At 41.8% G+C, this 26,537-nt stretch overlaps 1 protein-coding gene and 1 long non-coding RNA gene across 3 annotated transcripts in view; one reads left to right on the top strand and one right to left on the bottom strand.

Moving 5' to 3' along the window:
- The first annotated feature begins 5,445 nt into the window (after positions 1-5,445).
- On the top strand, positions 5,446-22,763 carry LOC148108502 (uncharacterized). The gene is made up of 2 exons (XR_015727725.1): positions 5,446-5,508; positions 21,067-22,763. It is a non-coding gene; the product is annotated as an uncharacterized LOC148108502 (long non-coding RNA).
- CHST9 (carbohydrate sulfotransferase 9) overlaps positions 9,095-26,537 on the bottom strand; it is a 233,202-nt gene continuing 215,759 nt past the window's right edge. For both annotated transcript variants that reach the window (XM_087869906.1, XM_087869907.1), the window contains one exon: positions 9,095-21,443. In XM_087869906.1, coding sequence (XP_087726032.1) covers positions 20,352-21,443 — 1,092 coding nt within the window. In that variant the 3' untranslated portion in view covers positions 9,095-20,351. The remainder of the gene's footprint in view (positions 21,444-26,537) is intronic.

The following is a 26,537-nucleotide window of genomic DNA, read 5'->3' as shown; positions in this document are numbered from 1 at the left end:
ACCCTCCTCTTCTGCCTCCTCATAAACTGTCCTCCATTAATCCTTCTTTTTCCTTCTGTCTTCAACCTCTTCATTTTTGCTCGTCACTATATATACACACTTGTCTCTTTCATCCTCAAATAAAACCAAACCCTGTAGCTACCATCCTATATTTCCCCTTTTATAACTGAAATTCTTCGAATACTGGTCCATATTATCCAAGTTCCTCATCCTTCGTTTCACTCTTTAACGAGCTCAGTCTGATTCTCACAGGCCTCACACTCAGGTGTGTACACATTACACTTTCTTTGGTTTTCTGTGACATAACTTACCTGCTTCTTCACTCATTCTGAGTAAATGCAGTCATTCTGGGCTTTCTCAATATCTCACAGGTACTCACTGCCAGTTTTAGGCTTTATCCTTTCCTACCTTTCTTTCCAAGGTGACCTTTAAGTTCTGGTCAGCAGAAACAGCATCACGGCCTCTAGGAAGAAGCGCCTGGTCAGGGACTTCCTCTGGCTGGTGCCGCCATGTCAGTCTTCCTCAGCTGCGCCATTTCTGGATGCTGATACCTGTCATTCTGGCATCTTCGGAGATGAATGCTATTACATCATAGTGTCTTTGTGTTTTGGTAACGTGCTGCGATTTCTCCTCATCCCTGTGGACCCTTTTAGGTTAGCTGCCTGCTCGTTGCCTTTCCTTGGTCTTCGGGGGTGGGGGGGCAGAGGGCACAGGGGACGGTGACAGCTTTTGAGCTGTTCCCTAGAAACTGGGGACCTGTCTCAGGTTCTCTTTCCCAGATCTGCTTGCTCACTTACCATGTTGGCTCTTTTGTAACTCCAGCCATTTCTTAAGAGTTGTTTAAGAAAGTATATAGATAAGGGGGGGCATTGTTGCTATTAAAACTGCTTGCTAACTTCTTTATGCAGCTAGCATGGGATTAAATCATTTGGATAGCTCTTTGAGAAAAGACGTTCCCCAATGATTACAGAATATCAGAAAGGAATGTTTTCTTTTTAATCACCACTGTAATTTCTCTACGGTAAAGTAAGCCACGTGTGTAAGAGTCCCTTATTTTAAGGTTTCATTTCTGCAAAGCCTTTTACTATTGGCCTTTTAAAAAACTTTTTAGAGCTGAAAGGAAATTTAGGGATAACTAAATCCCCCTTCTGATTTTCTGTGGAAAAAAACTGAGGTCCAGGAGGACATGACTTGCCCTAAATTAGACAGAGGTTAGATTGGCAGGTCCCCCATTTCCCAGTCTTTCTAATTCATTACAGTTCTCCTCTCTACAGACAACTGCCAAATAAACCTTCCTGGAGCATGGCTTTGAACTTGTCATTCTCCTGTTTAAAAATTCTCAGTGCCTCTCTATGGACTGCTAAGTAAAGCACCAACTCCTTTTTTTTATAATAATATTTTTTATATTTTTATATTTATATATATATTTTTATATTTATATATATTTATAATAATATTTTTTTACTATATTATGTTAGTCACCGTACACTGGTTTCTGATGTAAAGTTCGATGATTCATTAGTTGCGTATAACACCCAGTGCACCATGCAATACGTGCCCTCCTTACTACCCAGCACCAACTCCTAAACCCAGCAATAGTTCCCTAATCTATCCCTTCCACCTACCTTTCTTCTCCCCTAGATCCCACTCACACACCAGCTGATCTGAAAAGGTCTCTGTTACCAGAAACCACTCTGTGCTTCCTCTTAAACACATCATTGCCTATACTGCGTGCTCTTTGCCTTGAAAGATCTTTTCCTATTCCTCCACTCTGGTAAGAGCCCAGTTCAAGCTTTAAAATTCAGCTTTAATGCCACTCCTTTAATATATTATTTCTGAGTTTCTCCACTCACAGATGTGATTTCTCATTCCTTCAAATTATCATAAAAAGTTCTTTAATGTTATTGTATTAAATTTATCATACTCTGAGTTTTAAAAAAATTTGCATTTTCTCTTCTGAATTATATGATCTTTGGTGCAGGATCTTATTACATGCCTATCTCCCACAGAGTTTGCATGTACAGAGGGGGAGTTAAATAAATATTTTAAAATTAAATTAAATATAATGGGAAAATATAAAAAAATAAATCAGCGCAAACAGAGCTAGAATAATATAAATTACACTTACGAGAATTCAGTAGCTTTATTTCTCTGAGTTTGTGCCACTAATTATTTAGAAAAAAATGCATGATTCACTTACTGAAAGAGCACCTTAAATTCAATTTTAGCTTGCAATTTCAGGATATATGAAAAGGTTTTCAAATAGTCCTGTGAAAAATGAAAGACTTGTTAACTTTTGTAGAATTATTTTAGTTTGGTCTGACTTACAGATAAAAGAACAGACTGGCCATCTCGGGTTGCCTCTGTTAGCTTCTCTGACCGCTGAGCCAAATGTAGATGTTATTCTGCGATGAAGGTCACCCGCTGCTCATGAGGTCACTTGCATCAGCAAAGTTGAAGGCTTGGAGGCCATGAGAGGTAAGTGCAGGTTATCCTTTGTCCTGATCTTCTCCACTTCATGTCTGTCTTTCCTTCCCGACTGCCTCCTTTGCTCACTTCAGGACACTCTGGACACAGAATAAACAGCCATACATAGACTGTTTAACCAGCTCCCAAATGGTATAAGGTCAAATTCCTACAATAAATCTCTTATTGTGTTGAATATCACTTCTTACGGTCTGCTTGTTGATCAAACGCTGACTGTTACAAAATTTGGTACTGGGGAACAAAAACAGAACCTTAAGGTTGGGTTCTCTAAATTATCTGGAATTGGTTCTTTAATCGATTAGATTTAAAAGCACTAATGACACTGTTTACAGTCATAAGAGGAACACTGGTAGTTCATCACATCTAGTGGCAAACGTTTAATTCAGTTTTCCTCTGTAATGAAGTGCTCACAGAAGGTATGGCTTTAGGTGATCAAGTATTTGCTACCATATTAGTAGGATTGGTTGGTTGCTTCTAAGTATGTGGAGAGCTTGGGGAAAGAAAATGATAAACTCAGTGCTTTAAATTTTCAGTACAAGATCCACATAAGGAACCTGAATGTCTCTATGAGTGACCCCCATCCTCCAAACCCTATATTCTGTAGGTACAGGGCTGAGGTTCCTGAAATCAAACCCAAATTCTAATCCTGTAGGTAGCTCGGTTATAATATAAAATGAATTTCCAATTTCCCTGGATCTCTTGGTTAAATAAGTACTGATTGAGAAAGAGAGGGATTCTAAAAATTGGAATGGGCATATTTTCATAAACTTGGGGATCTTGAATCCTTTAGTTCTTCTTTTTTTTTTTTTTTAAGATTTTATTTATTTATTCGACAGAGACAGAGACAGCCAGCGAGAGAGGGAACACAAGCAGGGGGAGTGGGAGAGGAAGAAGCAGACCCACAGCGGAGGAGCCTAATGTGGGGCTCGATCCCAGAACAACGGGATCACACCCTGAGCCAAAGGCAGACGCCCAACCGCTGTGCCACCCAGGCACCCCTATGAATCCTTTAGTTCTTCTGACACTACTCTGCCAGTCTACACAGTCCTTATATTCCTAACTGAGACTTTTTTTTTTTTTTTTTTTGCAGTTTATAACTCTAGATATTTCGGGAACATGTGTGGGAGTGGATCATAGGGTGTAGGGTCAGCGTGAAAGGAATATAAAGTTAGACCCAGCTGCAGAGTTCAATAGTGGATGACTAGAAGTAGTAATGAGAAGATCACTGCTCCTCCTGTAATGGGAGGGACTCTGTGTCATCAATCAGCCGTTAGGTGACTGGCTGATGCTGCTGGGGACGGATATGGTGTCATATTAGCATCAGGAGTCAGTTCGGAGTGGAGTAGGAGAGTGTTTTCTACTGTTGGCAGGTTTGGTACTCAGTGGCTCTAGATAGCTCTGCTGTGGCAAATGGATGTACGTGTTTCCGAGACCATATATAACACATAACTTCCATTTCTCCATTGTGGTTGCTGTTTTCACAAGACCTTTGAGCCCTTTGTTCATAAGCCAGGTGAGCTGCTCCTGCTGCCCATGTCAGATTTTCACCTTCCACTTACCTGATTTGTGACCCCCATAGGTCATCTGCATCAAGGAAGATGGAGACTTCCAGGTGGCAAGAGACTGACACAGGTACACGTTTGTCCGGGATTACAGCTCACCCTTCTGGGTTCCAGTTTGTCCTGCTCTCACCCACTGCACATGCATTTATCTTTCCCAAACGCTTGCCCTGACTAGCACCACACACATAAACATCAGCCACGCCCAAACTCTTGCACAGTTTCACTCATGCTATAAAGTGAAATCCTTATTTAAAAATCCCTCTTTCTATTCCACTCTTAGTTGTTCTTCTTTTATGATCACACTCGAGCTGATAAAGTCCGGGGGACCTGTCCTAGAGAGCAAGAGGCAGAGACAAGAAGAGCGAGGCAGAGACGGAGAGAGAGCAGATTTAAGAATTCATTACCTAGCTGACTGCCGTGAAGGGTGATTAATAGCCTGGTACTGAGGGACTGTCACAGCCTCTGAAAAAAAACCCCAGCATCTCAAGAAAGAGAAGAATTTATCTGTCAGTTCCTGTTTTTCATTGGCCAGAAGTTTACCCAGTGGGGTGTTAAAGCTCCCATAAGCTGTTAATAGGGAAGTCCTGGGGAGAGACCCTAGAGGCCATGAGCGCACGCATAAGGAAAGGGGCTGTGAGCCTATGCGAAGTTAGTCGGAGCCCATACCGAGCTGGTTGCTTCTGTGGTAGCTGAACTAGAAGGTGGGTAAGGCTGAGAAGGTCTGAAGTGGTATCTGTGAGGTTTCTGATCCTGTCCCCACCTTGTACCACCCAGATCCGCTTCTGCCTACCATTACCTCCTCCCACACTATAGCATGATCCTCCACTTTTGTGAAAACAAGTTACCGTCACTTTCTTTCCAAGTGGGACATAATAAATCCAATTGAGTAGAATTTCTTTCAAAACCAAAATTTCTAAAAGAATAAAATAAGAAGTTTCCCTCTTGCTGCAGCTTCTCTCAAGATCGTAATAGATATTCACCACCTGCCACCTGCATCACCCATTCTAAATTTCCTCATCCTCAGCTGGCACCTTTGCTTGTGCGGATTGCTTGTCTGGTGTTACTGCTTGTCTGGTCTCATTCTTCAGGGATCTGAAACATTTAGTTGCTTTATGTTCTTTGGATTGTGGTTGCTGCAACTGTCAATTTACTGTTCTCATTGAGAATGAAAGCGCTAAGAGACATTCAAGGAATCCACCGAGTTCTAGACGTCTGTTTTCCTGCCCTTATCGGGTTGTAGCATCTCTAGTTTCCTATGGAGATCAGAGTCAAGACCTCTTGCTAGTGATTTTTTTCTTTGCCTTTTCCCCCAACGGCTTGAGGAGTTCAAAGTGTTCAGAAAGTTAATGGGAATTTATTGTTTTTCCTAGTTGAAAATTTCCCTCCAGGAACCTGGAAATTGAACCCAGCAGAGTCTGTTTCCAGGGATGGGAAGACCAAATTCTGCAAGTCATTGCCTGTGAGTAATGGCGAGGGGGAATGATCCTTCCTCCACCATGTATTTGAGAGCCTCAAATTCCAGTTATTGGGACACAGCACTGCCATTCAGTGTATGTCCTACATCCTGAAGGTCAGTGCCCCGACCCAGAAAGGTGCTGTGCTCAAGCTGCTGCACCAGCTCAGGCTCTCACAGGCCACTCCATCTTTTGCTGGTCATTTCTGGGTAAAACAATACATGGCCAGTCTAGTGGATTCCATGGTTGTGTACACATTGTCATACTTCATTTGCCATAAAATAAGCCCCTTGTCTGAAGAAAGTGTTTGGTGGGACACCTGTCACTAGATCAGTCTTTTTGAGTGTCCTGGATAGTGGTGCTGATGATGGTGCTAACGGCAAACCAACATTTGGAGTAGAAGTAGATTCCAGTAGGACAAACTGCTGCCTGCTCCATAGTGGAAGAGGTCCAATGCAACCATTTGATGCCAAGTAGCTGTCTGGTCTCTGCTGCAAACATATAGGGCATTCAGTAGGAGAAGTAGCTAGATCTGTTTTGGTAATGGGGAGTCATGCTGTTGGACCCAGGCATTGCCTTCATTCCTGCTACCATTGTCACTCTGCTAGTGGGTCCGCTGTATCCACATTGAGGAGGTAGAACAAAGGGGCAAACTGATGGTCAGCCTGCTGATGTGATTGTTGAGAACCTCCCTTGGGGTGGATAACCCAAGACACAGAGATCTGCATCCAGTGTTTGTGCCCATTTCCATATCCATCCAGCCACATACCTCCTCCACAGATCTCATTTTCCTTGGTCTTTCAATCTCATTTTTTATAGGCTTTTTTGTGAACAAAGCCAAACCATTGGTTTCTACCCAGGGACCATTGCATATCTACCTCTCAGGCTATTCCTTCCATGTAAAGTGAATGAACAAATACATTTTCTTGCAGCTCTGCCATCTGTGAGAAATTCCCTTTACCACTGTCCTTTAGAACCACCCCTGAGGGGCTGTCGTGGAGCCCCAGAGTACTTTTATCTAAAGCCACATCATTAACCCATCTGTGACTCAGGCCCAGGTTATCTTCTCCTTCCTCACTTGCTCAGAAAGAACCCACCCTTACACCATAGGTGTGAGCTGAAGAAGAGGCATCCATGCAATCGAGGCAGGTGACATGGGAAAATGGGCCACTTATTCATCACCTATTTATGTGATTTACCTTCTAGAACTGCTAGCCCTGAGCCTAAATGTAATATTTCTGTTGTATAATGGATTGCTGTTGTGCACATCTGATTTTATAACTTTGTGGATCTGATAATACTCTATTCTTAACAGGAAGGTCCAGTTACAGAGGCACTTGGCGTCCCATGGTCAAGTAGACTTTCTATTAGGTGCCAATTACTGTTTTTCAAGTGGAGACTACTCTTACACTGCTGAGTGCAGGTCTTTGCTCCAGAACCCAAGAAGTATGTGTTGCAGCAATCCTGTTGGGACTGTCAGTAATCTTACACAGCATCTTTATCTATCATAAGAACATCTGGTGCCATCAGACAAGCTGGGTCATACAGCCAGGGGGAAGAGCAACTTGTACCCTAGCCTGGGCTTGCTTCAGAGTCCTCTTTTGATCTGAGCCCCAGTTGGACTGGCGGTCTTCTGAGTGGCGCCCAACATGAGTTAGACAAGTATTTCCAACCACTTGCTGCCTCCAAAATCCAAGAAGGCCCTCCAAGAACGAAGAGTCTTTCTTGGATGTACAACTTGTCATTTGCCTAAAAGGGAATGCCCCCGCATCTCCCAGACTGCCATACCCCTAAAATCTTCACATGTGAAGACTCCTTAGTTTTCATGGGGTTTAACTCCCACTCTGTTGCACACAGGCATCTTCCCAGGGCATCAGGGGAACTTTCCTGTTCTACAGGGCAAATTGAACTGATGTTACCAGTTTAGTGAGAGAATGTGATGATTTGCAGAATGTCAAGATAGTCAAGGTCCCTATGGACCATATTACAACAAAGGGCAACAGAATTAACATAGTCCTGGAGCAAGACAGTGTATATTCTATCTCTTCTGTGTAAGGGTGATCTGTGTGATCTTTTCTATTGAAGGAGAAGAATGCTTTCACTAGATCAAAATCCACAAACTAGATGTCAGAAACTGTGTTATTTTGTTGCAGCAAAGACACCAAGTATGGTCAGCTATCGGTTGGTTCAGATTACAGTAGTGCTTGAATAGCGATGTGATGAAAAGTACCACCCTTGCATCCTTTAAGTCTTTGAAGACTAATCTAAACCTACTACCAGGATGTGGTATTGCTTCTGAGTTAGCCTCTTGGCCAGGACAGGAAGCAGTTTCAGGGATTCTGCTTGTCTTTTCCTATCATGATGGCTCTTAATCCACAGCTAAGTGGACCAATGTGAGAATTATGCTACTTCTAAGTATATCTATTCTGATTACAAACGCAGAGACAGTGTAGGTCTGTGAACACATTGGACTCACTAAAAAACAGACATATGCTGGAATTTCATTTACCATCAGGTCTCCATATGCCTGTATTCTAACTGGGGACACAATGGTGTTTTGCATCCCAAGGTGTCAATATCAGTTCAGACTCTATATCTTACAGACCTAGAAAAGTTTGGGTATTTCCTCGGTGCGCAGTTACCCTAGCATAGATGGTAAGTTCTTTTTAAAAAAGATTGGTGAATATCTACCATCTATTCTTGTAGCGGTTTTGCAAGGTTCTTCCTCAAGGAAATATGATCTTCTTTACAACCAAGGGGCTCTGTCTAGAAACAAACATAAGTCTAGAAACTATGAGCACCCATGATTTTCCACTGAGGCAATTTTCACCATTTGTTTGTTTCCCAGTTGTTTGATAACACAAACTGAGCAACATCTGGATCAGTTGTCCAGATATCTCACCCCAAGATACAAATGACCTATTGGCACAGACCCTGCAGACCATGCCCTCTGACAACCACTCCAGCCTTCTTGCCCATGATGTAATGATATTACCTTGTCTCAGGAAGCCACGTACCTATGTGGCTTGTATCATTCTGAAAATCATTTTGGTCAACATAGAGGTCACCTTTTAATTCTCCCCAGTCTTGTCTGCTGTAGAACAAATGATAGAAGGCCTTGCCTTCTGTCACCTATAATGCGGTCTCTAAGAATTTAGTCATAAAGCAACTTCTGTATAATCCTTTTCAGTCTGGCAGGTGTCAGTGCCTTATGACAGAGGAAGAATGAAGCTCAGAGCTTTGTCCATTCAGTGGGTCAACATAAGTTTGCTCAGTGTTGACTACATGTTTGGTGATGAAGAAAAAGTGAGAAATATGACAGAGACTTTTTCTGACCCAAAGAATCTTCTCGTTTTCCAGGGAGAACATGTAGCTTTGGAAAAATAACTACAAATGACTGAAACTAACCCGGGGGTCAGGAAAGTCTTTTCTGAAGACTGATGAGATCTTAGATTGGCACCTAGTGTTCAGGCACAAGGAGCTGCCTTCAGAGACGCTCCAAGGCGGGGAGAAGAGTGGCTTATCTGAGGAGATAAAAGTTCAGCCTGGTCAGGGCACAGAGCTAATGGAAAGAAAGGGGCTGAAGATGAATGAAGTAACAGATTTTTAGTTTATTTATTTGTTTCTATATTGTAGTTGTGGAGCCCACTATTTTAAACCATTATCTTATTAAAACAAATCAACACTTGAAAGCTTGAAATTCAATTAGGTGTACATTCGTTGAGCAAGACATGGTTACTTTGAATCTAACAGAAAAGTTAAGACATATTTTCATAATGTTATTAAGTCAGAATGTGCCTTAAGGGAAAGGCACAGTAGGTGCGTGGGATTTGTTCTTGCCTTCTTTCCTTCAAGAGATATTTACTGGGTACCTTGTCTGGGGTTACAAAGATGAACAAGATAAATTCGGTCTACCGGAGGAGCCAGATACGTACATAAATAATTAGAATGCTATATGTGCAAAGATAAAGATATGCACATGCTCTAATGGGATAATAAAAATAATTTATTGAGTGCTCATTGAACACTTTACACACATTTTCTCATTTATTTCTCATAGTAATCTTATGAGGTAGGTATTGCTATCCTCATTTTTTGAGATGAGAAAACTAGCACTCAGAAAAGTTAAATAAACTGGAGAGGACCCAAGTTTGAAAGTTGAAGACATGGAATTCAAATCCAGTTCTTTCTGATGACCAGCCCCAGGCTCTTAAGCACATAGTATACTGTCCTAGTAACACATGGGCGGTCGGAGTAGGGGGTCTCATCCAAACCAAAAAAGAGGTGAGGAATGCCTCCTTGAGCTGAGTGTAGTGATTAAAATCTTTTAATTTTAAAAGGGGGTGACGGGTGTAGGTGGGTGCTAAGCAGATGGAACGATGTAAGTAAAGGCCCAGGAGGCAGGAAACCACCCAATGTCGGGGGACCATGGCCATTCTAGGTTGTTGGAGAGTAAGCAGGGAGGCAGGAAATGGCAGCAAATATGACTGGGAAAGGATTGGATTATGGAGCACATTGCATGTGTGTTAGGAAACAGAATTGGATGAGAAGGCCACTGAGGAGCTTTGCATGGAGAAATGCCAGGCTTGGGTTTACATTTTAGAGTGGTTATAATGGCAATGGTATGGGGGATGGTGTGGAGGGAACAAGCTGGGAGAACAGAGAAGGGTTTGAACTAGGATAGTAGCAGAGTGGATGGGAGGAAAGGAGAAGCTTGAGAAAAATGTAGGTGGTGGAATTAGTGGGCTTTCCTTTGGCTGTGGGGAGTCAGCACAGGGAGAAGTCTGGTTTGGCTCCTTGGTTCCTGATGTGGGAGACAGAATAGATGGATGGCGATGTCATTAAATAAATAGGTTTTGGGTTAGACAATGAGTTCAACTTTAGTCACGGTGAGTTGGAAATGCCAATGGATTATCCAGGTGAAGAAGTCCATCAGGAAGTGGCAAATCTGAGTCAAAGTCCACAACAGACATGTAGGCTGGAGAAAGAGATTTGGGACCATCAGCCTATGGGTAGAGTTAAGGCAAGAAGAGTGGGAGAGATTCTCAGGCAGCATGGCTGAAGCAAGCTGAGTGAGGGATGGTAATGGGAGAGCGGGAAGCGGGGGTTGAGTTGGGTGAGGGGCAGGGTGGAAGGGGCATGTGAGGAGGTTGTTAAAGAGAGGAGAAATGGACACCTCAGGCAGTGTGAAATAGAATAAAATAAAGGGAAAGACAATATTTTCAAAGAATGTGATAGATTTTTGGGGAGAGCTGGGTGATAATGGGTTTGATGTAGTCATTTGGTGATATTGGGTAAGGGTCATATTATTGTGGTCCTTGAACCCAGCAACGAGAACCCGGGAGCAGAATGATGCCGTAGGAGGTTTATTTTCAAAGTGTGCAGAGTGGATTAAAGGGAGGAGTTATACGTACAATGGAATATTATTCAGCCTTAGAAAAGAAGAAAATTCTGACACCTGCTACAACACGGATGAAGTCTGAGGACATGGTGCTAAGTGAAACAAGCCAGTCATAGAAGGACACATGCTGTTTGATTCCACTTCTGTGAGGGACCTAGAGTTGTCAAATTCATGGAGACGGAAAGTAGAACAGGGGCTGCCAGGGGCTGGGGGGAGGGGAGGGGGAGTTACTATCTCATGGGTATGGAGATTCGCAAGACGAAAAGAGCCCTGGAGATGGGTGTGGTGATGGCTGCATAACCACAGTGAAAGTCCTTCATGCCGCTTAAAAGTGGTGACGATGGTACATTTTATGTTGTGTGTCTTTTACCACAATCACAAACTTAAAAAGAAAAGAAAAGAAAGAAAAGGAAAACAAAGGGGAGGGGGAGTGATGAGGAGTAGGGCTTCTTCTCGGACGCTATTTCTGAGGCCAGGTGAGTGCTAACGGGGCTAGAACCGGGTAGGGACCTGCGGACTGTTATCAGGACTGTGTGAAAGGGCTGTGTTCACACGTCAGAGATGGTCAAACGTTGGCAATGTCATAGGGTTCAACCTAATAGAAAGGCAAAGGAGAGACAAATTCTTTAATGAAGTCCAAGGAAATGTACATTCTTCCCATTTAAGTTAAATTGCAAAAATATTTCCTGGGGCACTTGCTTTCAAACTAATAACCCAAATAGCAAATATTTTCCACTTTCAATCATCTTAGGTCAATTTGAAAACAGCTTTTTTATTTTTTATTGGAGAAACCCATACTGTCTTCACTTTGGTCAGTGTGAAGTTGAGTTGCCAAAATTGCCTTCAGTCCACATTTGTCTTTTGTGTTTCAAAGAGGAAAGTTTCCATTTCTTCATTTCATCCTGAAAGCTTTCAAAAAGTCTGGGCAGTGACCAGTGTGTTCCCATAACTCACTTCATCATTTCAGCTCTACTTCTTCAGTTGGCAGGCCTCAGATGCCAAGTTTCTGCTTCGGCACCGGTCAAAACCCCATGGAGGACTTTGGTGCCAACAGCTACGGCCCCTTCTCCAAGCCCAGAGCCGTTAGCTTTTTAACGAAGTAACAGAACAAAGGGAGCAGGCTTTATTATTACCCATAACCCACCAGGATTAAAAAAAAAATCACACGTGCACAGAAGCGGTGCTCAAACCTTGCTATAAACGAGACTCATCCCAGGAGATTGTTAAAAAAGAAAACTCCCAGGATGCCTGGGTGGCTCAGTCGGTGAAGCGTCTGCCTTCAGCTCAGGTCATGATCCCAGGGTCCTGGGATTGAGCCCCACGTTGGGCTCCCTGCTCAGCGAGGAGTCTGCTTCTCCTTCTGCCTGCTGCTCCCCCTGCTCGTGAGCTCGTGCTCTCTGACAAATAAGTTAATTAATTGAAAAAATAAAAAAAAAGAAAGAAAGAAAGAAAGAAAGAAAGAAAGAAAGAAAGAAAGAAAGAAAATTCCCAAGTGGGTTTCACAGGGATTCTGATTCAGCACCTGTTGGGTGGGGTACGGGAGTCTGTTTTTTGTTTTTTTTTTTAAAGATTTTATTTATTTATTTAACAGAGAGAGAGACAGCCAGCGAGAGAGGGAACACAAGCAGGGGGAGTGGGAGAGGAAGAAGCAGGCTCATAGCGGAGGAGCCTGATGTGGGGCTCGATCACACAACGCCGGGATCACGCCCTGAGCCAAAGGCAGACGCTCAACCGCTGTGCTACCCAGGCACCCCCGGGGAGCCTGTTTTTAACAAAGACGCAGATAACTCTGATACACGGCGGCGGTGGCCTATGCGCTATTTTCTGAGCACTTGATAAACCAAATCAGGGTTTATTTTCGCCTAATGGTAATTACAGTCATCCTAATAATATTGTCACTTTAAAGTTGGTAGTCACACTAGCGCTCTGAGGACATTTTAGCTCATCACATTTTTGCAGAACATTTTTCTAAACTTTAGGAAAATTTTAAGGACATGAATGGATAAAATGAAGTACTACATGGTTTGCCCCAGGTTTTCTGGACTTTAGGGACAAGAGACATGGTGATCACTTTCCATGGCTGGGTTTCTGTTTTCTCCAGCTCTCCAAGTGTTCAAGTGCGAGGAGGAGAGGTCAGAGCCCTAAGAAGCAAAGATAGTTGAATGTCACTGGGGTAGCGAAAGTCACCCAGGATCGTAGCAGGAATGGGGTAGAGAGGTGTGTTATGAGCCAGATGGGGGAAATCCTCAGGGAAAGTTGAGAAATAGGTAATTTTCAGAGTCGAGGAAGCCTGGGTGCACCTTTAAAACACGAGGTGTTTTTGAAGAAAGGTTATGAAATGGCAGGCTGGAGGCATTAGTGGCAACCACTTTTTGTCCTGGACCCTGAGGTTCCAAGGGCATGGGAGAATGACTCATCTCCGCCGAAGGGGATGGGAAGGAATGTTGTTGCCAGGGGCACCCAGTGGCTAAGACAGAAGGATGCCAACAGAAGGTACTGGATTTCTCCCAACATCTTTTTTGTTGTTCAAAAGAGATTTTCTCAAATAATGAAATATTGTTCGGCGATCCTACTGGGTATAAGACCAAGGCACGAGCAGCATTTTGAGTGAGGATAAGGAAACCTGGATTGCAGAACATAAATGTGGTCAAAGAAAATGTTCAGGAATCGCTTTTCCTTTGGGAGCGTGGTGGGTGTAAGAACACACACTTCAGGGCAGGGATGAAAAGGTGGGGCACGCGGGGAATGGCCAGGTAAGGTAAGTGAGTGACAGTGCCTGGAGTGGGATAAAATCACAGATGCACAGCTAACTACTGCTCTGTACCTACAGAGTTGGCCGGGTTTAACACGGACCACAAGGGATCTCTGGCTTCTCTAAAGGGGCTGACCTTGACTCGGCCCAACTATTTTTAGGTGAGCACATATGACGCAAGGTAACAGAAATTCCCTGTTATTGATGAAAGTGTTCCAATTTTAAAATGTTAACAACTAATTCAAATATTAAGTAAAATGTACTGTAGGCCAAGCCAAATGTATCTGTGGCCCGGTCTGGTCCGTAGGCTGCTGTGTGTGGTCTCAGCTTTGCAGCCAGAGAGACCGTGGCAGGAAGCTGGCTGTGCGGCGAGCCATTAAACCTCTCTGACCCTCGGTTTTCTCACTCGTAAAATGACGGGTAGAATAATACCTAATTTTTGCTTTTTTGGGGGAAGGATTAGACATACTCTTCATGTCATTAAACGAATGTACGTAATTTTTTAGTGTTTGTTCCCTGCTCAGTAAATGGCTTTCAGCTTGACCAGAATCATGCATTTTTTCAACATTTCCTCCCCAAACCTAATAAACAAATATGTCATCTTAGAAATGTGCAAGATTGCTGTGTCTACAGCTATACTTCTGGTTAAGGTGCGACTACTAGGATGGAGAAGGCTTGTGGCTTTGATAATAGTCATAAGGCAACATGCGCGTATTATACACTAAGAGACGCTGTACAGGAACCCTTAAGCTATACTGTCAAGAATATTCATCAAGAACTCTTCCTTTCCACGCAACGCTGTGCTAGTAACAGTGCAAAGCGAATTAAACGGACACACTTCCTTTCCTCTTGGAAGACCTAGAACATATTCCAACGACAAAAGAGATTTTATATGCATATGAAGAGGGATTTAGCAAATGAACAAATAGAGAAATGAAGCAAAATAATAAAGTAAGGGAAGGAATGCCTGTATTTATTGGTAAAAGAAGAATCTGACACATGTCCCATCGGGGGAAAATCATTTGCCTTTTCCTGGTGATCTGAGAGCTCATGAAGTAATGAGACTGCAAAATTGAATAATCTAACGAGATTCCGTGGTGACTTAACATGAAATCAGTGTCTAGGTATGAGAGAGGAGAGTATTTCAAAATAGAGTTAAGACTTGAACAGAGGCTTAGAGATAGGAAAAAGGATTGCTTAAAAGGATTTGAATATGCCTGCAAGGATATGATTGTGGTCGATAAGATGTGTGTGTGACTAGGCAACTCTGGGAACTAAATGATGTGAGGCGACGCCCTTTTGCTGAGCTCCCCAGACTTGGCCTTCCTTACTGGGCTGTCCGGAAGGCCTGGCAAAGCCGCCTTCTCCTAGCCGAGCATTGTTCATCTCGAACTTTTCATGGTGCTTTTCGGTTAGCTTAGGTCAACCTGGTCCTCTCTTCTTTTCTATAATCTTCTTGAGTCACTTTAGGGTTATCTAACGACTAACCTGGTACTCGGGACAGGAGCTCAGGAAGGAGGCTGTACACGATTGCTTCCTTCTAGCGGTGTTTAAGGAGCTTTATCTTGGGTTGACCTGATGAAGCATGACCATCTTCAAGTGCCGATTTGGGGAGTTGGCCAAACTCCCTCCCTCTTTGGACTATATTCACCTTGACCTTGCCCACTTGTGTAGCTGCCTGGACTTTCTTGTCAAAATGATATTTTGTTTTTGTTATGCTAAATTTGTTCCAGGGACTTTTTTTTTTCTTACACTGTGTTCCAGGATCAACTGGGAATTTAAAAAAAGGGGGAAGACAGCTTAATTTCTTACAAAGTCTTTGCATCTGTCAGTTTAACTCAGCAGGAATAAAGGGATAAGCTGATTTGAAATGCGATAGCCAGCTAAACACACACATTTTTATATATCTATATTTGTATCAAAAAAGTTTCAAGATGCCAATATGTATTTCTTGCCTTTTGCTGTTCTCAAACCAAGAAGAGAGTTTGGTAGTGGGTTTTGCTGCTTGGATTCATTCTGGCTCCCAACCCTAATTACCAGCTCTGATTTTTTTTTTAAGAGTTAAATTTATTTATTTCAGTGAGAATGAGAGAGAGAGAGAGAGAGAGAGAGAGAGAGAAAGAGGGAGGGGCAGAGGAAGACAGAGAAACTCAAGCAGACTTCATGGTGAGCGGGGAGCTGGACATGGGGCTCGATCTCATGACCCTGAGATCAGACTTGAGCCGAGACCAAGAGTTGGCTGCTTAACAGACTGAGCCACCCAGGCATCCCAGCTGTGACTCTTTAGGCAAGTCACTCAACCACTCTGCTTTAGCTTTTTCTTTCTTCTTTCCTTCTTTCTTTCTTTCTTTCTTTCTTTCTTTCTTTCTTTCTTTCTTCCTTTTTCTTTCTTCCTTCCTTCCTTCCTTCCTTCCTTCCTTCCTTCCTTCCTTCCTTCCTTCCTTCCTTCCTTCCTTCCTGATTTTATTTATTTGAGAGAGACAGGGGAGCACAAGAGGGGGAGTAGCAGACAGAGGGAGAGGGAGAAGCAGGCTCCCCACTGAGCAGGGAGCCTGATGTGGGACTCAATCCTGGGACTCCGGGATCATGACCTGAGCTGAAGGCAGATGCTTAACCAACTGAGCCACCCAGGCGCCCCTAGTTTTATTATAGAGTGTGTGTGTGTGTGTGTGTGTGCGCGCGCACGCGTATGGGCTACATAGCATCTTAGATTGACTATGGAGATTAAATGAGTAAACATTTGATTATGATTATGAATATTATTATAATGATTATGATTGAGATTAAAAAGATATGACCCTAGAGGTGGGACTAAATTGAGTTAGCCTTTGTCTAAGGTCCTCAGGTGATCGAGCTACTGTTAAAGGCCTAAGAGCAACTATCCTTCAAGTTTCAGAGCGTGTTGGGGATGTCAGCCATGTCAGAGTTTCTGCCATATTCCATGAAAGCCTAGAGGCTCAAGACACCCCAAGAGGTCAAGTGAGAACTTACAGTACGGAGATGTTTACAGTAGCCTCAGCCTATGAATTCCAAGTTCTACCAATTCTGCAGAAGATCTTTCAAAGGGAACTCGTATTCAAAATTCCCTGCCTCTGCCTCTGCTTATATATTCTTTTCAGCTAAGAACTATATATTTTAGGAGACAATACTTCTTTGATGAATAATTATTCATATATAAAGTGGAAAAGTTTTTTCCTCTTCCTGATTATAAATGGTATCCATGTAGCTCTTGAATTGCTAGATAATATTTTATAGCCTGTGAAGTTAGAGCATTTAGCAAGTAGCCACACATTTCCATTGACTTAATGGATATTTCCAAACACGTGTGAGAAAATTAGAAAGTTGAGTGTCCTGTACATGCGTCTCCATTGAAATTTATGGCAGTTCCCGGGCACAATCACATCCATCACACACATCCATAGATAGTTTACCACGTTAAGTAACTGTGATTTTGGATTTAATTGCCAACTTTTACTCTACTAGTAATGCCAGACAGGGGAATAACAGAGTGAAGGGGCCTGCCCCGGTTGTTACTGCTGCCTATAAAAACAAGTAAGATCCTTAGGGTTTAATTAGAGGACTTACAATTATACCTAAAGCATGCTAGTGTTAGAATGTGAATCTTGGACATCTGGAAGATGAGTCTAGATTTGGTCACTTGCCTTTAGGAATCTAAATCCACGAAACCGTGACTATCCGAAGGAGCAGTGATGCTCACACCCGGGGCTTGTGCACAGGCAGAAATGACAATGGTGAACGTGAGCTGGTCTGCAAAGCCGAATAATTCAGAAACTATAAATGGAAAAGGTATTTAATATCACAAGGAATCCAAGACGATTACTGGCTTCTCTGGCCCTGCCATGAACAGAAGTCATTTAAAAGAAGAGTAGGTCATTAAAAATGTGCTCTTCCTTCATAAACCCCTTTAAAAAAGACAGATATCTTTATTTATTTTAGAGAGAGAAAGAGCATAGGGGGAGGGACAGAGGGAGAGGGAAAGAGAGAATCCTCAAGCAGACTCCCCACTGAGCATGGATTCCCAACGCGGGGCTCGATCTCATGACCCTGAGATCATGACCTGAGCTGAAACCAAGAGTCAGAAGCTCAACTGACTGAGCCACCAAGGCACCCTTTCATAAAACCTTTTTAACATGTGGCCTCTGGAACACACAGCCATGCAAGATGCCTGCTGGTATCGGGGTCTTTTAGGAAGAGAATGCCTGAAGGACCACCTCTGGTTACCCAGGCTCAGTGGAAAGGGTCCAGAAAGGAGAATATACAGCGAAAGGCATAGAAGAGCTTTGATAGACAGCATCAGCCCTCTTCTCTCCCACCACTGCCAAACAGTATTATCGATACATTTGTATGTGTGTGTACATACATATACATATATGTTTGTGTGTGTGTGTGTATATTCCATATATATATATATTCCATCCTCAAAAGTGCATTAGAAATGCTAATAAGAGGGGCACCTGGGTGGCTCTGTCGTTAAGTGTCTGCCTTGGCTCAGGGCATGATCCCAGGGTCCTGGGAGGGAGTCCCACATCAGGCTCCCTGCTCTGCTAGGAGCCTGCTTCTTCCTCTCCCGCTCCCCCTGCTTGTGTTCCCTCTCTCGCTGGCTGTCTCTCTCTCTGTCAAATAAAAAAATAAAATCTATATATAAAAAAAGAAACGCTAATAAGAGAAAGATGGGACACTTGTTTCTATTTTTTTCTTCCAAAGTTATGAAAAGAAGGGTTTTTTTTGTTCCTAACATTGAGAAAATTGCTTCTATACTTTAGAGCAGATTCCATCGAAAACTAGCAGATTCCATCGAAAACTTTTTTTTTTTTTTGTAGTTTAGGAATAAAATTTTAGGCCTCTTGGCATAGCTTCTATTCCCCCTCTTCCTCCATAAAAAGATAATTTCAATGTCTCCAAGTTATAAGGAGTCCACTCTACATGGTACAGCAAAATTTAAATTATACGATGTAGATTACTCTAGAGTAAAACTCCTTAAAAACAGCACAGCTTAAGTGCATGGTCTAGAGGCAAGAATAAATGGAGTGGAAAGTAGTAAAAGGTTGGCTTAGAAGGTTTAATACTTAAGATCTGGGAGCCCACTGCAGTTACGTCCTCGTTGGGAGACACAGATGGCACAAGGCAGGCATGTGTAGAGTGAAGCAATTCATAAATACTCAGCCATGAAATGGAAAATCAGAATGAAATAAGTACAACTGTAACGAGCTTGGCCTATTAATATTTAAATATTAATACCTACTTTTTCTGAGAGATATTACTGAATATTTACTGATGAGAAGCAGTGATCGTTTGGGAAGAGGAACATGTTCAAGAGCTGCATTGAAACAACGTTTGAATGACAAGTGGTTTCAACTGAAAGTAATAGTCAACCAATTAAAATAAGTTCCCCATCCAAATGTGTCTTCAAATTTAGGGTCCGTTGGAAAAAATTCCCAAAATGCATTACAACTTTTGATAGGGGTGACACATGGTCCTATTTTCTGAAAACTTTGATTTAATATTTGAATGCCATGGTATCTGACTCTGTTGGTATAGAATATTTAAACTTAAAAAGAAAACACCTTGATTTGTTTATGCATAAGCCTATTAAAAATGTTTCTAGGGGCTCTTGTTTTGTTTATTCTCTAGAATATAACCTATCTTTGAAGCCGTATATGAGTTTTTAAAAAGTCATTCCCAAGCTAAGTAATTGGACTGGAAACAAAAGCTATTCTTAGAGCACATTCCACGTACAAAGCTATGCACATGATGCTTTGATTCCAATAATATTCTTATAAAACTCTGTTATTGTTTGAGGCCTACATTCAGAGTGGCAACTTTTGTTTTTGATGATTATTCCATCCTGAAACAATTTCCCCCCTGCCCAATTAAACCAGAATTAGGAGCACGTTTATATCTGACGAGGCTGAAACTTCTCAACCGCCTGCTTCAGAAGCAAAGACCTTTAGTGGTTATGTTCATTCTGTCTCTGCACAGAGGGCTCAAAAGAAAACAGAATCAATTCCCTTAAGTTCTTCTGGAAGAGGAAGGTTGTTTTTGTTGGTTTGATCTTAGCATGTTGTGCATTTTTTATTGCCTGTTGAATATAAAAAGCCATAGCCTCATCTGGTTTTTCTGCTCTACTCTCATATTGTAAATCACATATGCCTTGCAATCTAACGTTAAATGCCTAGGTCCAAAATATTATTTCAAAATTGATTTATCATTGCAGTCGGTAAAAAGATTTCCAGGGTGTAAGAAAACTCTCCGATGTTCGAGTGGTATGTCACAGACTGCTAAAAATATATCCATGCACTTTAGACAACAAATTCCAGGATGTAGACATATACTCATGCTATTTTAGACCTTTTCCTACCGTTGCAAGAGGCTGTTGAAGCTAATGTGGCAGCTGGCTAGGTTATTGCTTCTATAATATAATCCATAATGCAAAAGCAGCTATTTCCCAAACATTTTAGAGCAAGTCAAGTTGGTTACACGTCTCTGTAAGGTAATTTTCCTATAACTTTGTGCCAATTGGTGTCATCCTATTTGGGAAAAAAACCTTCATTAAATCGAGACAACTGCACTTAGTTAAATTCTCTCTCATACAGAGAATTGTAGGAAAATTACAGTTAGCTGATTGGAGGCCATCATCATGGAGTAAATACAAGGTTTTAGAAAATGAGTGCAAACTACAAAAATGGAGTGGTGTAATTAAACATCAAATAGTCCAAGTAATAAAAGTCATAGATTAATTGTCTCTCAGTTCTCGTCAGATCCTTTAAATATTGTCTCACGACCTGAGTATTGGTTCTTTCATCCGAAGAGTGCCTGTCCTTAAAGTTTGGAAATTTCAGCTCTTTCGGAGCACCCACGAGCTGTAAAAAGTAATTGGCGTCTTCTTCCAAAGTTTCGAATTTCCCTACAAAATCATAGTTGATCAAACATGGATAGCAGAGTTTGCTGACCTTTTCCCAGTGAATGTCCATTCCTACGGGACGGTGGGAATCCAGCAAATAGTGGACAAACTCTTTGAATTTGACTCCAGATCCATTATTTAATGCTTCTTCACAGGCATTTGGCCGATATTTCTTTATAATCGCCTTCCCAAATACCGGATGGTAATAGCTATTGGGGTGTTCAAATTTGTCCCTAAATGCTGACACTAGCCTTTCCATGGGGTCACGAACAAAAACAGCTTTGGTGTAGGTGTTCAAACGAGTATATATCCCTTTTAGGTCAAAGCTGTCTAGTTTTTTCAAATGCTTCCCGTAGTGAACAGCATCATGGGAGATGTTGTATGCAGAGGAAGCCAACCCACTTAGCACCATCAGAATTCTCTTCCAGTTGGAGCAGCCAGCCTTGGGTACTTCACAATATAAGATTTTGTGTTTATCTTCCACATAGATCCTGGATACCATATGAAAAAGATGTGATTGAGGACGACTCACCCCACCATACTTCTTGCAAAATTCCTGAAGGAAAGACCTGCGTGTCTCCTGGGCCACATCTGTTTCCTTCCATCTGTTGTCTTTGACTAAACTTTTGTTTAAAGGGCGAATGTCCAATGGCCACTTCATTTCGATGAACTTCTTAAAAATGGTCCTAGTTCCTTCATGTTTTTCACTCAGCTTAATTGTTGGTGGCTCTGTGGTCTTACCCAAAGTTTGGTCCTCTCCTTGTGAGTGGCTGGTCTTCCTTAAGACCCTAGTTGGCCTCTCAGAGTTGAGCAGAAGGTTTTCCTTTTTTCCCTTGGGATCCTCAGGTATGTGGAACTTGGGGTTCTGTTAAAATGGAGAAGGAGAAATATTGAAAGCATATTCACAAAGGTGGGTATACACAAATTGTAACATATTTGTGTTAGAATACTATTGAGGAGAGGAGAGCACATTTCATGTAAGCTGTCAAAACAATTTAGCAAAGCATGCTGAATATGCATTTTCTAGTAAGTTCCTTCAGAGAAAGTATAACAATGAAAAATGGTATCCGTGCTTCATTCTGCACCAAAGTTTCAATTTCATATTATATATATTTGGGTTACTTCATGTTATCATTCATTTAATGTTAATGTGCTGCATTACATTAATAGATTTTCTCATGCTAAATTATCTGAGTATTATTAGGATAAAACTACTGGTATCTATTTGAGTCTATGATCATAGTAAGTCTGTTATTATTTTTGTACTATCTTTGTTATCTGTGGTTATCAATTATATAACCTTTCAAAATGCATGTGCGCATATGCGCGCGTGCACACACACGCACACACACACACACACACACACGGTAACCACAAGATGGAAAGGAGAGTGTCCTGAATTTTCATCTTAGCTTTGCCTGTAACACAACAGAATGTCCTCCATCATCCTGTAGGTCAATGATTCTTGAGCTATTCAGGAGCATATTACCTGCAAGCACTGATTTAGTTAGTGTAGCTGTATTTGGATTGAAATTTTTGTTGTTGTTGTTTTTGGGGTATTCTGTAAAGCACAGAAGAGTTCAAAGTCATACATTACAACTTAAAATTGTAGCAAGGTTAACTACAAAATCCTCATGACCATTTCAGTTTTCCAAGCACCTGCAAAAAGAGATAATTTTTTCCCTTGGAAAATGTTTTATTTTATAAAATTCGTTTATCATAATAACTTAATAGCTATAATCATATGATTTCATTCATGTATGAAATCTTTCCTCCTTCCTAAGTGAAGAATGATTAGGGAATCCAGACAAGTTTACTTGATACCCTGCTATATAAAGTTGTATGAAAAGTAGAACAAGAATTTAGTTCTCTTGTCAGTGGGATGAATCGGAATCTGCTGTTCATCTGACTACATCCTTCCTACAGTTCTTGCAATGACTGCATAAGGCAAGACATGGAAGACAGGGTTTACAAGGTGGTGTCCTGTTAGGGATAAAAATTGTAAGGACTTTGGCTTTTACTCTAGGTAATGTAGGGAGCCTTTGAAGGGCTCTGAGCAAAGAAGTAACATGATCTCACTTAGACTTGAAAAGGATGGTTGAGGAGACTGGCCTAGAGATATACATATAGAATTGTCAGCATGTTATTGGAAAACTAATGAATAAATGATGTGCTGTGGAAATAATGCATGGGGCCACCAGCCTAGTGGTGAAGGGAGTGGTGGGGAAAGTTTCTTAGAGGTTATCTATCTATCTATCTATCTATCTATCTATCTATCTATCTATCTATTTATCATCCATCCATCCATCCGTCCAACCATCCATATAGTTGCCACTGTATCCCCAGTGCCTAGAATGGTCTATAGCCTATAGTAACTGCTCTCATATATTTGTTGAATGAATTCATGGAATTAAGTCTTCCAGGTTGATTAGGACTATCCTAGCAAATTGAACAAAAGAGCGGAGAAATAAAGCACTGTGGATGGGAGCCACCTCCAGGCATCATGGTCCTTCTACTAGATGAACTTTAAGTGGGGTAGGGGTAGGGAGTGCTTCTTTCTAGTGCAAGAAGATTGTGTGAGTAAGCCCTCATCACCACACACCAACTTGGGTAGCCCCATAAAACTGCTGTCCAATTCTTCCTTAGCATTGAGCCACATGTTTGGAGTTTCAACTCTAAAATCATTTGTCTTCTGTCTTCTCAGAGACTGCCAGAATGATGTCAAAACCCTGAATCCATCTTTACTCTGATCAATGACCTGAAGTCCATAAAGTTTTCACAGATGATATGAAATTTGACTTGAGCTTTGGAGGATCATGGGGTTATTGGTTGACTTCATGGGAGTACTTAGCACAGGCCTGATATAAAACCGTCAATATATTTCTGCTGCTATTTCTTCTACTAGTACAACTATAAATAATAATTGCTATTATTATTATTTATAGTAGTAGTAATAATGTTTTATCCCAGTGACCTAGTAAATTTCAAGATTCCCCAGCTGTCCATTATTATCCAGACTGTAATTTGTGTGTCTCTACACGTACCCTAATTAGTTCTCTCCCTGCCCCACTGACAAGAACAAAAACGAAATCAGCCATCCACTGTGCCCTCTGGACCTTCTGCTTGTGGTCATCAAATTCTCTTTTAATCTCCAGAGACTTCTGGAATGTTTGTTTCCCATGACTTTCTCTACATGAAACCTGGCTGGCCCCCAAAATTCTGCTTCCCTTGTAGTTTCTCAAGTAGACACAACTTTATTTACTTGAACCACTTGTCCCTCAGGCCAGAAGACAGGGAACGATTTCCTTGGACTTCACTGCTGCTTCTCGAACATGTCCACCAGCAAAAGCTTCTGCTTCTGTGAAGTGCATGTGTTCTGCTGAACTTCTCTTCCTCCTCCTTGTGCTGTCGGTTGCCTTTAGACCTGATCTTTCTGCTTCATGCACTGAAGACTTCAGCTCCTAGCTTAGACTTTGCTTCTCATCCCCGTTCTCGTCACTGTGTGTGGTGACTCTGACATCCAATAAACTCTCAGCCCCTTGACCATGTCGCTTCTTTTTTTTTTAAGATTTTCTTTATTTGTCAGAGAGAGAGCATGAGCAGGGGGAGGGGCAGAGGGAGAAGCAGGCTCCCCGCTGAGCAGGGAGTCCCATGTGGGACTCGATCCCAGAACCCTGGGATCATGACCTGAGCAGAAGGCATACACTTAACTGACTGAGCCACCCAGGGGTCCCGACCACCTCACTTTTAACTGAAGCGTTCTTCATTGCACGTAGACCAGAGCCTGTGCAACCTCCATCGTCTCTCTGACCACCATCCTCTAACCTTGCAGCTCATCACTACTTCCGGTTTTGCAATTCTCTGACCACTAAGTTACTCAAGCTCTTAGCAGCCAGCACACCTGGTTCTTCTATTTGCTCCGAGAAAGTCACCTCTGTAGGGAGGCATTCCCTGTCCACATCTTCTCTAAATCATGTTCTCCTCTGAGATTCTCTCCCATATAAGGTTCCTGAATGAGAACCCTGATTATCTTCCTCATTGCATTTATTGCAATGTGAAATGATTTTACTTACTTACTTCTACGTTAACTCCTCCCATCCCCATGCAACTCTATTGCACTAGAATATGACTGCAGAGGTCTTACCTTTTCTATTCTCTGTTGGATCTCCAGTACCTAGCATGTTGCCTGACACATCGAAAATGATCAGTAAATAATTGTTCAATGAGTAAATGGGATTTTTAAAAACCAGAGGGGGGTTCTTTATTTCACAAGTTTCAGGATACAGTAAAAAACAAATCTATTAACAGGATTTATTTACACAATTATATTACACTTCCACCTGTCTTTATACCATATTTAATTAAATAAAAAATAAATTTACAAAAAAGACTTCCATGGTGTTTTTGCCAATGCCAACTTATGGTCTTTGTGAACTTCTCCTAAACATTGATAGTGGCTATACCTTGATTGTATCATGATTATGAGTCTTCTTCTTTTTTAATTAATTAATTGATTAATTTTTCTTCCTCTTCTTTTTAAGTCAAAGAGACTAGTGTCAGCTAGTTTCATTCCAAATAGGAAAACCAGTGTGGTACGATGACTCCCTGCACATAACCAAGATGTCCCTCTTATGTACACAAAATCAGAGTTGTGTTTGCACAAATAGTTACTTTAAAATACAAATCATTCTTACTTGGGATATTTTAGATTTTCTTGAAGCATCAAGTGGAAGGAGAAATTCAGCTTCTTTTCAATGACTACTACACATTTAAAAATCAGGTAGTGCCTCAGACAATATGGTATTCAGAAATTTTACATTTTCATTTATACTGGAGAGCAATGACTGAGGAAATAGATTTTCATGAAAATAGAAATTTCGTTTGCTTTATTTCTTGCAGTAAATGTGATTTTTATTTCATGAATGGCTTCCACACAACTGTTTTATAACCTTGTCGAAGAAAAAGTGTTCATCGAAAGGTCAAGGTTAACTTGGATAAATACTTTACCAATTCTTGTCAGGGTGCTGAAAATCTGTATTCAAACAAATCTTTGGCAGAAGAGAATGCAAATAAAATAGGTACACGCAGAGCTGCTCATGGTAAAGCAGGATGGAGGGCTCGGAGTCCTACCTGCCTGCCAAATCAGATTGGTACAAAGTCACTCCCTGCTGCCCGGGACGTCTGGAGGCTCGCCAGCAGTCTGCCTCCCAGCCTCACTGAGGACACAGGGAAGCAGAATCTTTGGGGGTGGGCCTCCCGACTCTAACTTTTTTTTTTTTTAAAGATTGTATTTATTTATTTGACAGAGATAGAGACAGCCAGCGAGAAAGGGAACACAAGCAGGGGGAGTGGGAGAGGAAGAAGCAGGCTCATAGCAGAGGAGCCTGATGTGGGGCTCGATCACACAACGCCGGGATCACGCCCTGAGCCGAAGGCAGACGCTTAACTGCTGTGCCACCCAGGTGCCTCCCGACTCTAACTTAAACAAGCTCCCCAGGGGCTCTGCAGGCAGTAATGGCATTTGAGGGACCACTCAACTAGAGTATTGCAAATGAAAGTAAAAAAGTAAGAGTTTGTCTCAAACCATCCAGGAGAGAAAGACATCAAATATGGCGGATGTGAATATCTTAGTTAAGTAGAGACACATAGTCTGCTATGGGTGGGAATGTCACATCAGCCCTCACACAGACCAGATGGAAGTCCATGTTCCCCAAACTACTTTCTAATGACTAGTTTGGCTAGGGAGATAACTGCATGAGGGAAAAGTTCATTGCTCATACATGAAACTTCAATCTCCTATTCGTTTATTGAGTACTAGGTAGTTTCCTCAGCTCTGAGTAAACCAAGGGATGGGCTAGGTGTTAATTCTAAGTAACGACACCCCAGGAGGCTTCTTGTTGCAGCCACTAGACCTTCTCCTAGTGCCCCCTTATCTCACCATCACTCACCTTATAAAAAT

The sequence above is a fragment of the Ursus americanus genome, chromosome 19 (assembly GCF_024610735.1).
Source record: "Ursus americanus isolate L20-20 chromosome 19, mUrsAme1.1.p, whole genome shotgun sequence".
NCBI classification, from domain to species: domain Eukaryota; kingdom Metazoa; phylum Chordata; class Mammalia; order Carnivora; family Ursidae; genus Ursus; species Ursus americanus.
The sequence above is the reverse complement of the archived record's forward strand: the minus strand, read 5'-3'. Positions and strand labels throughout refer to the sequence as shown.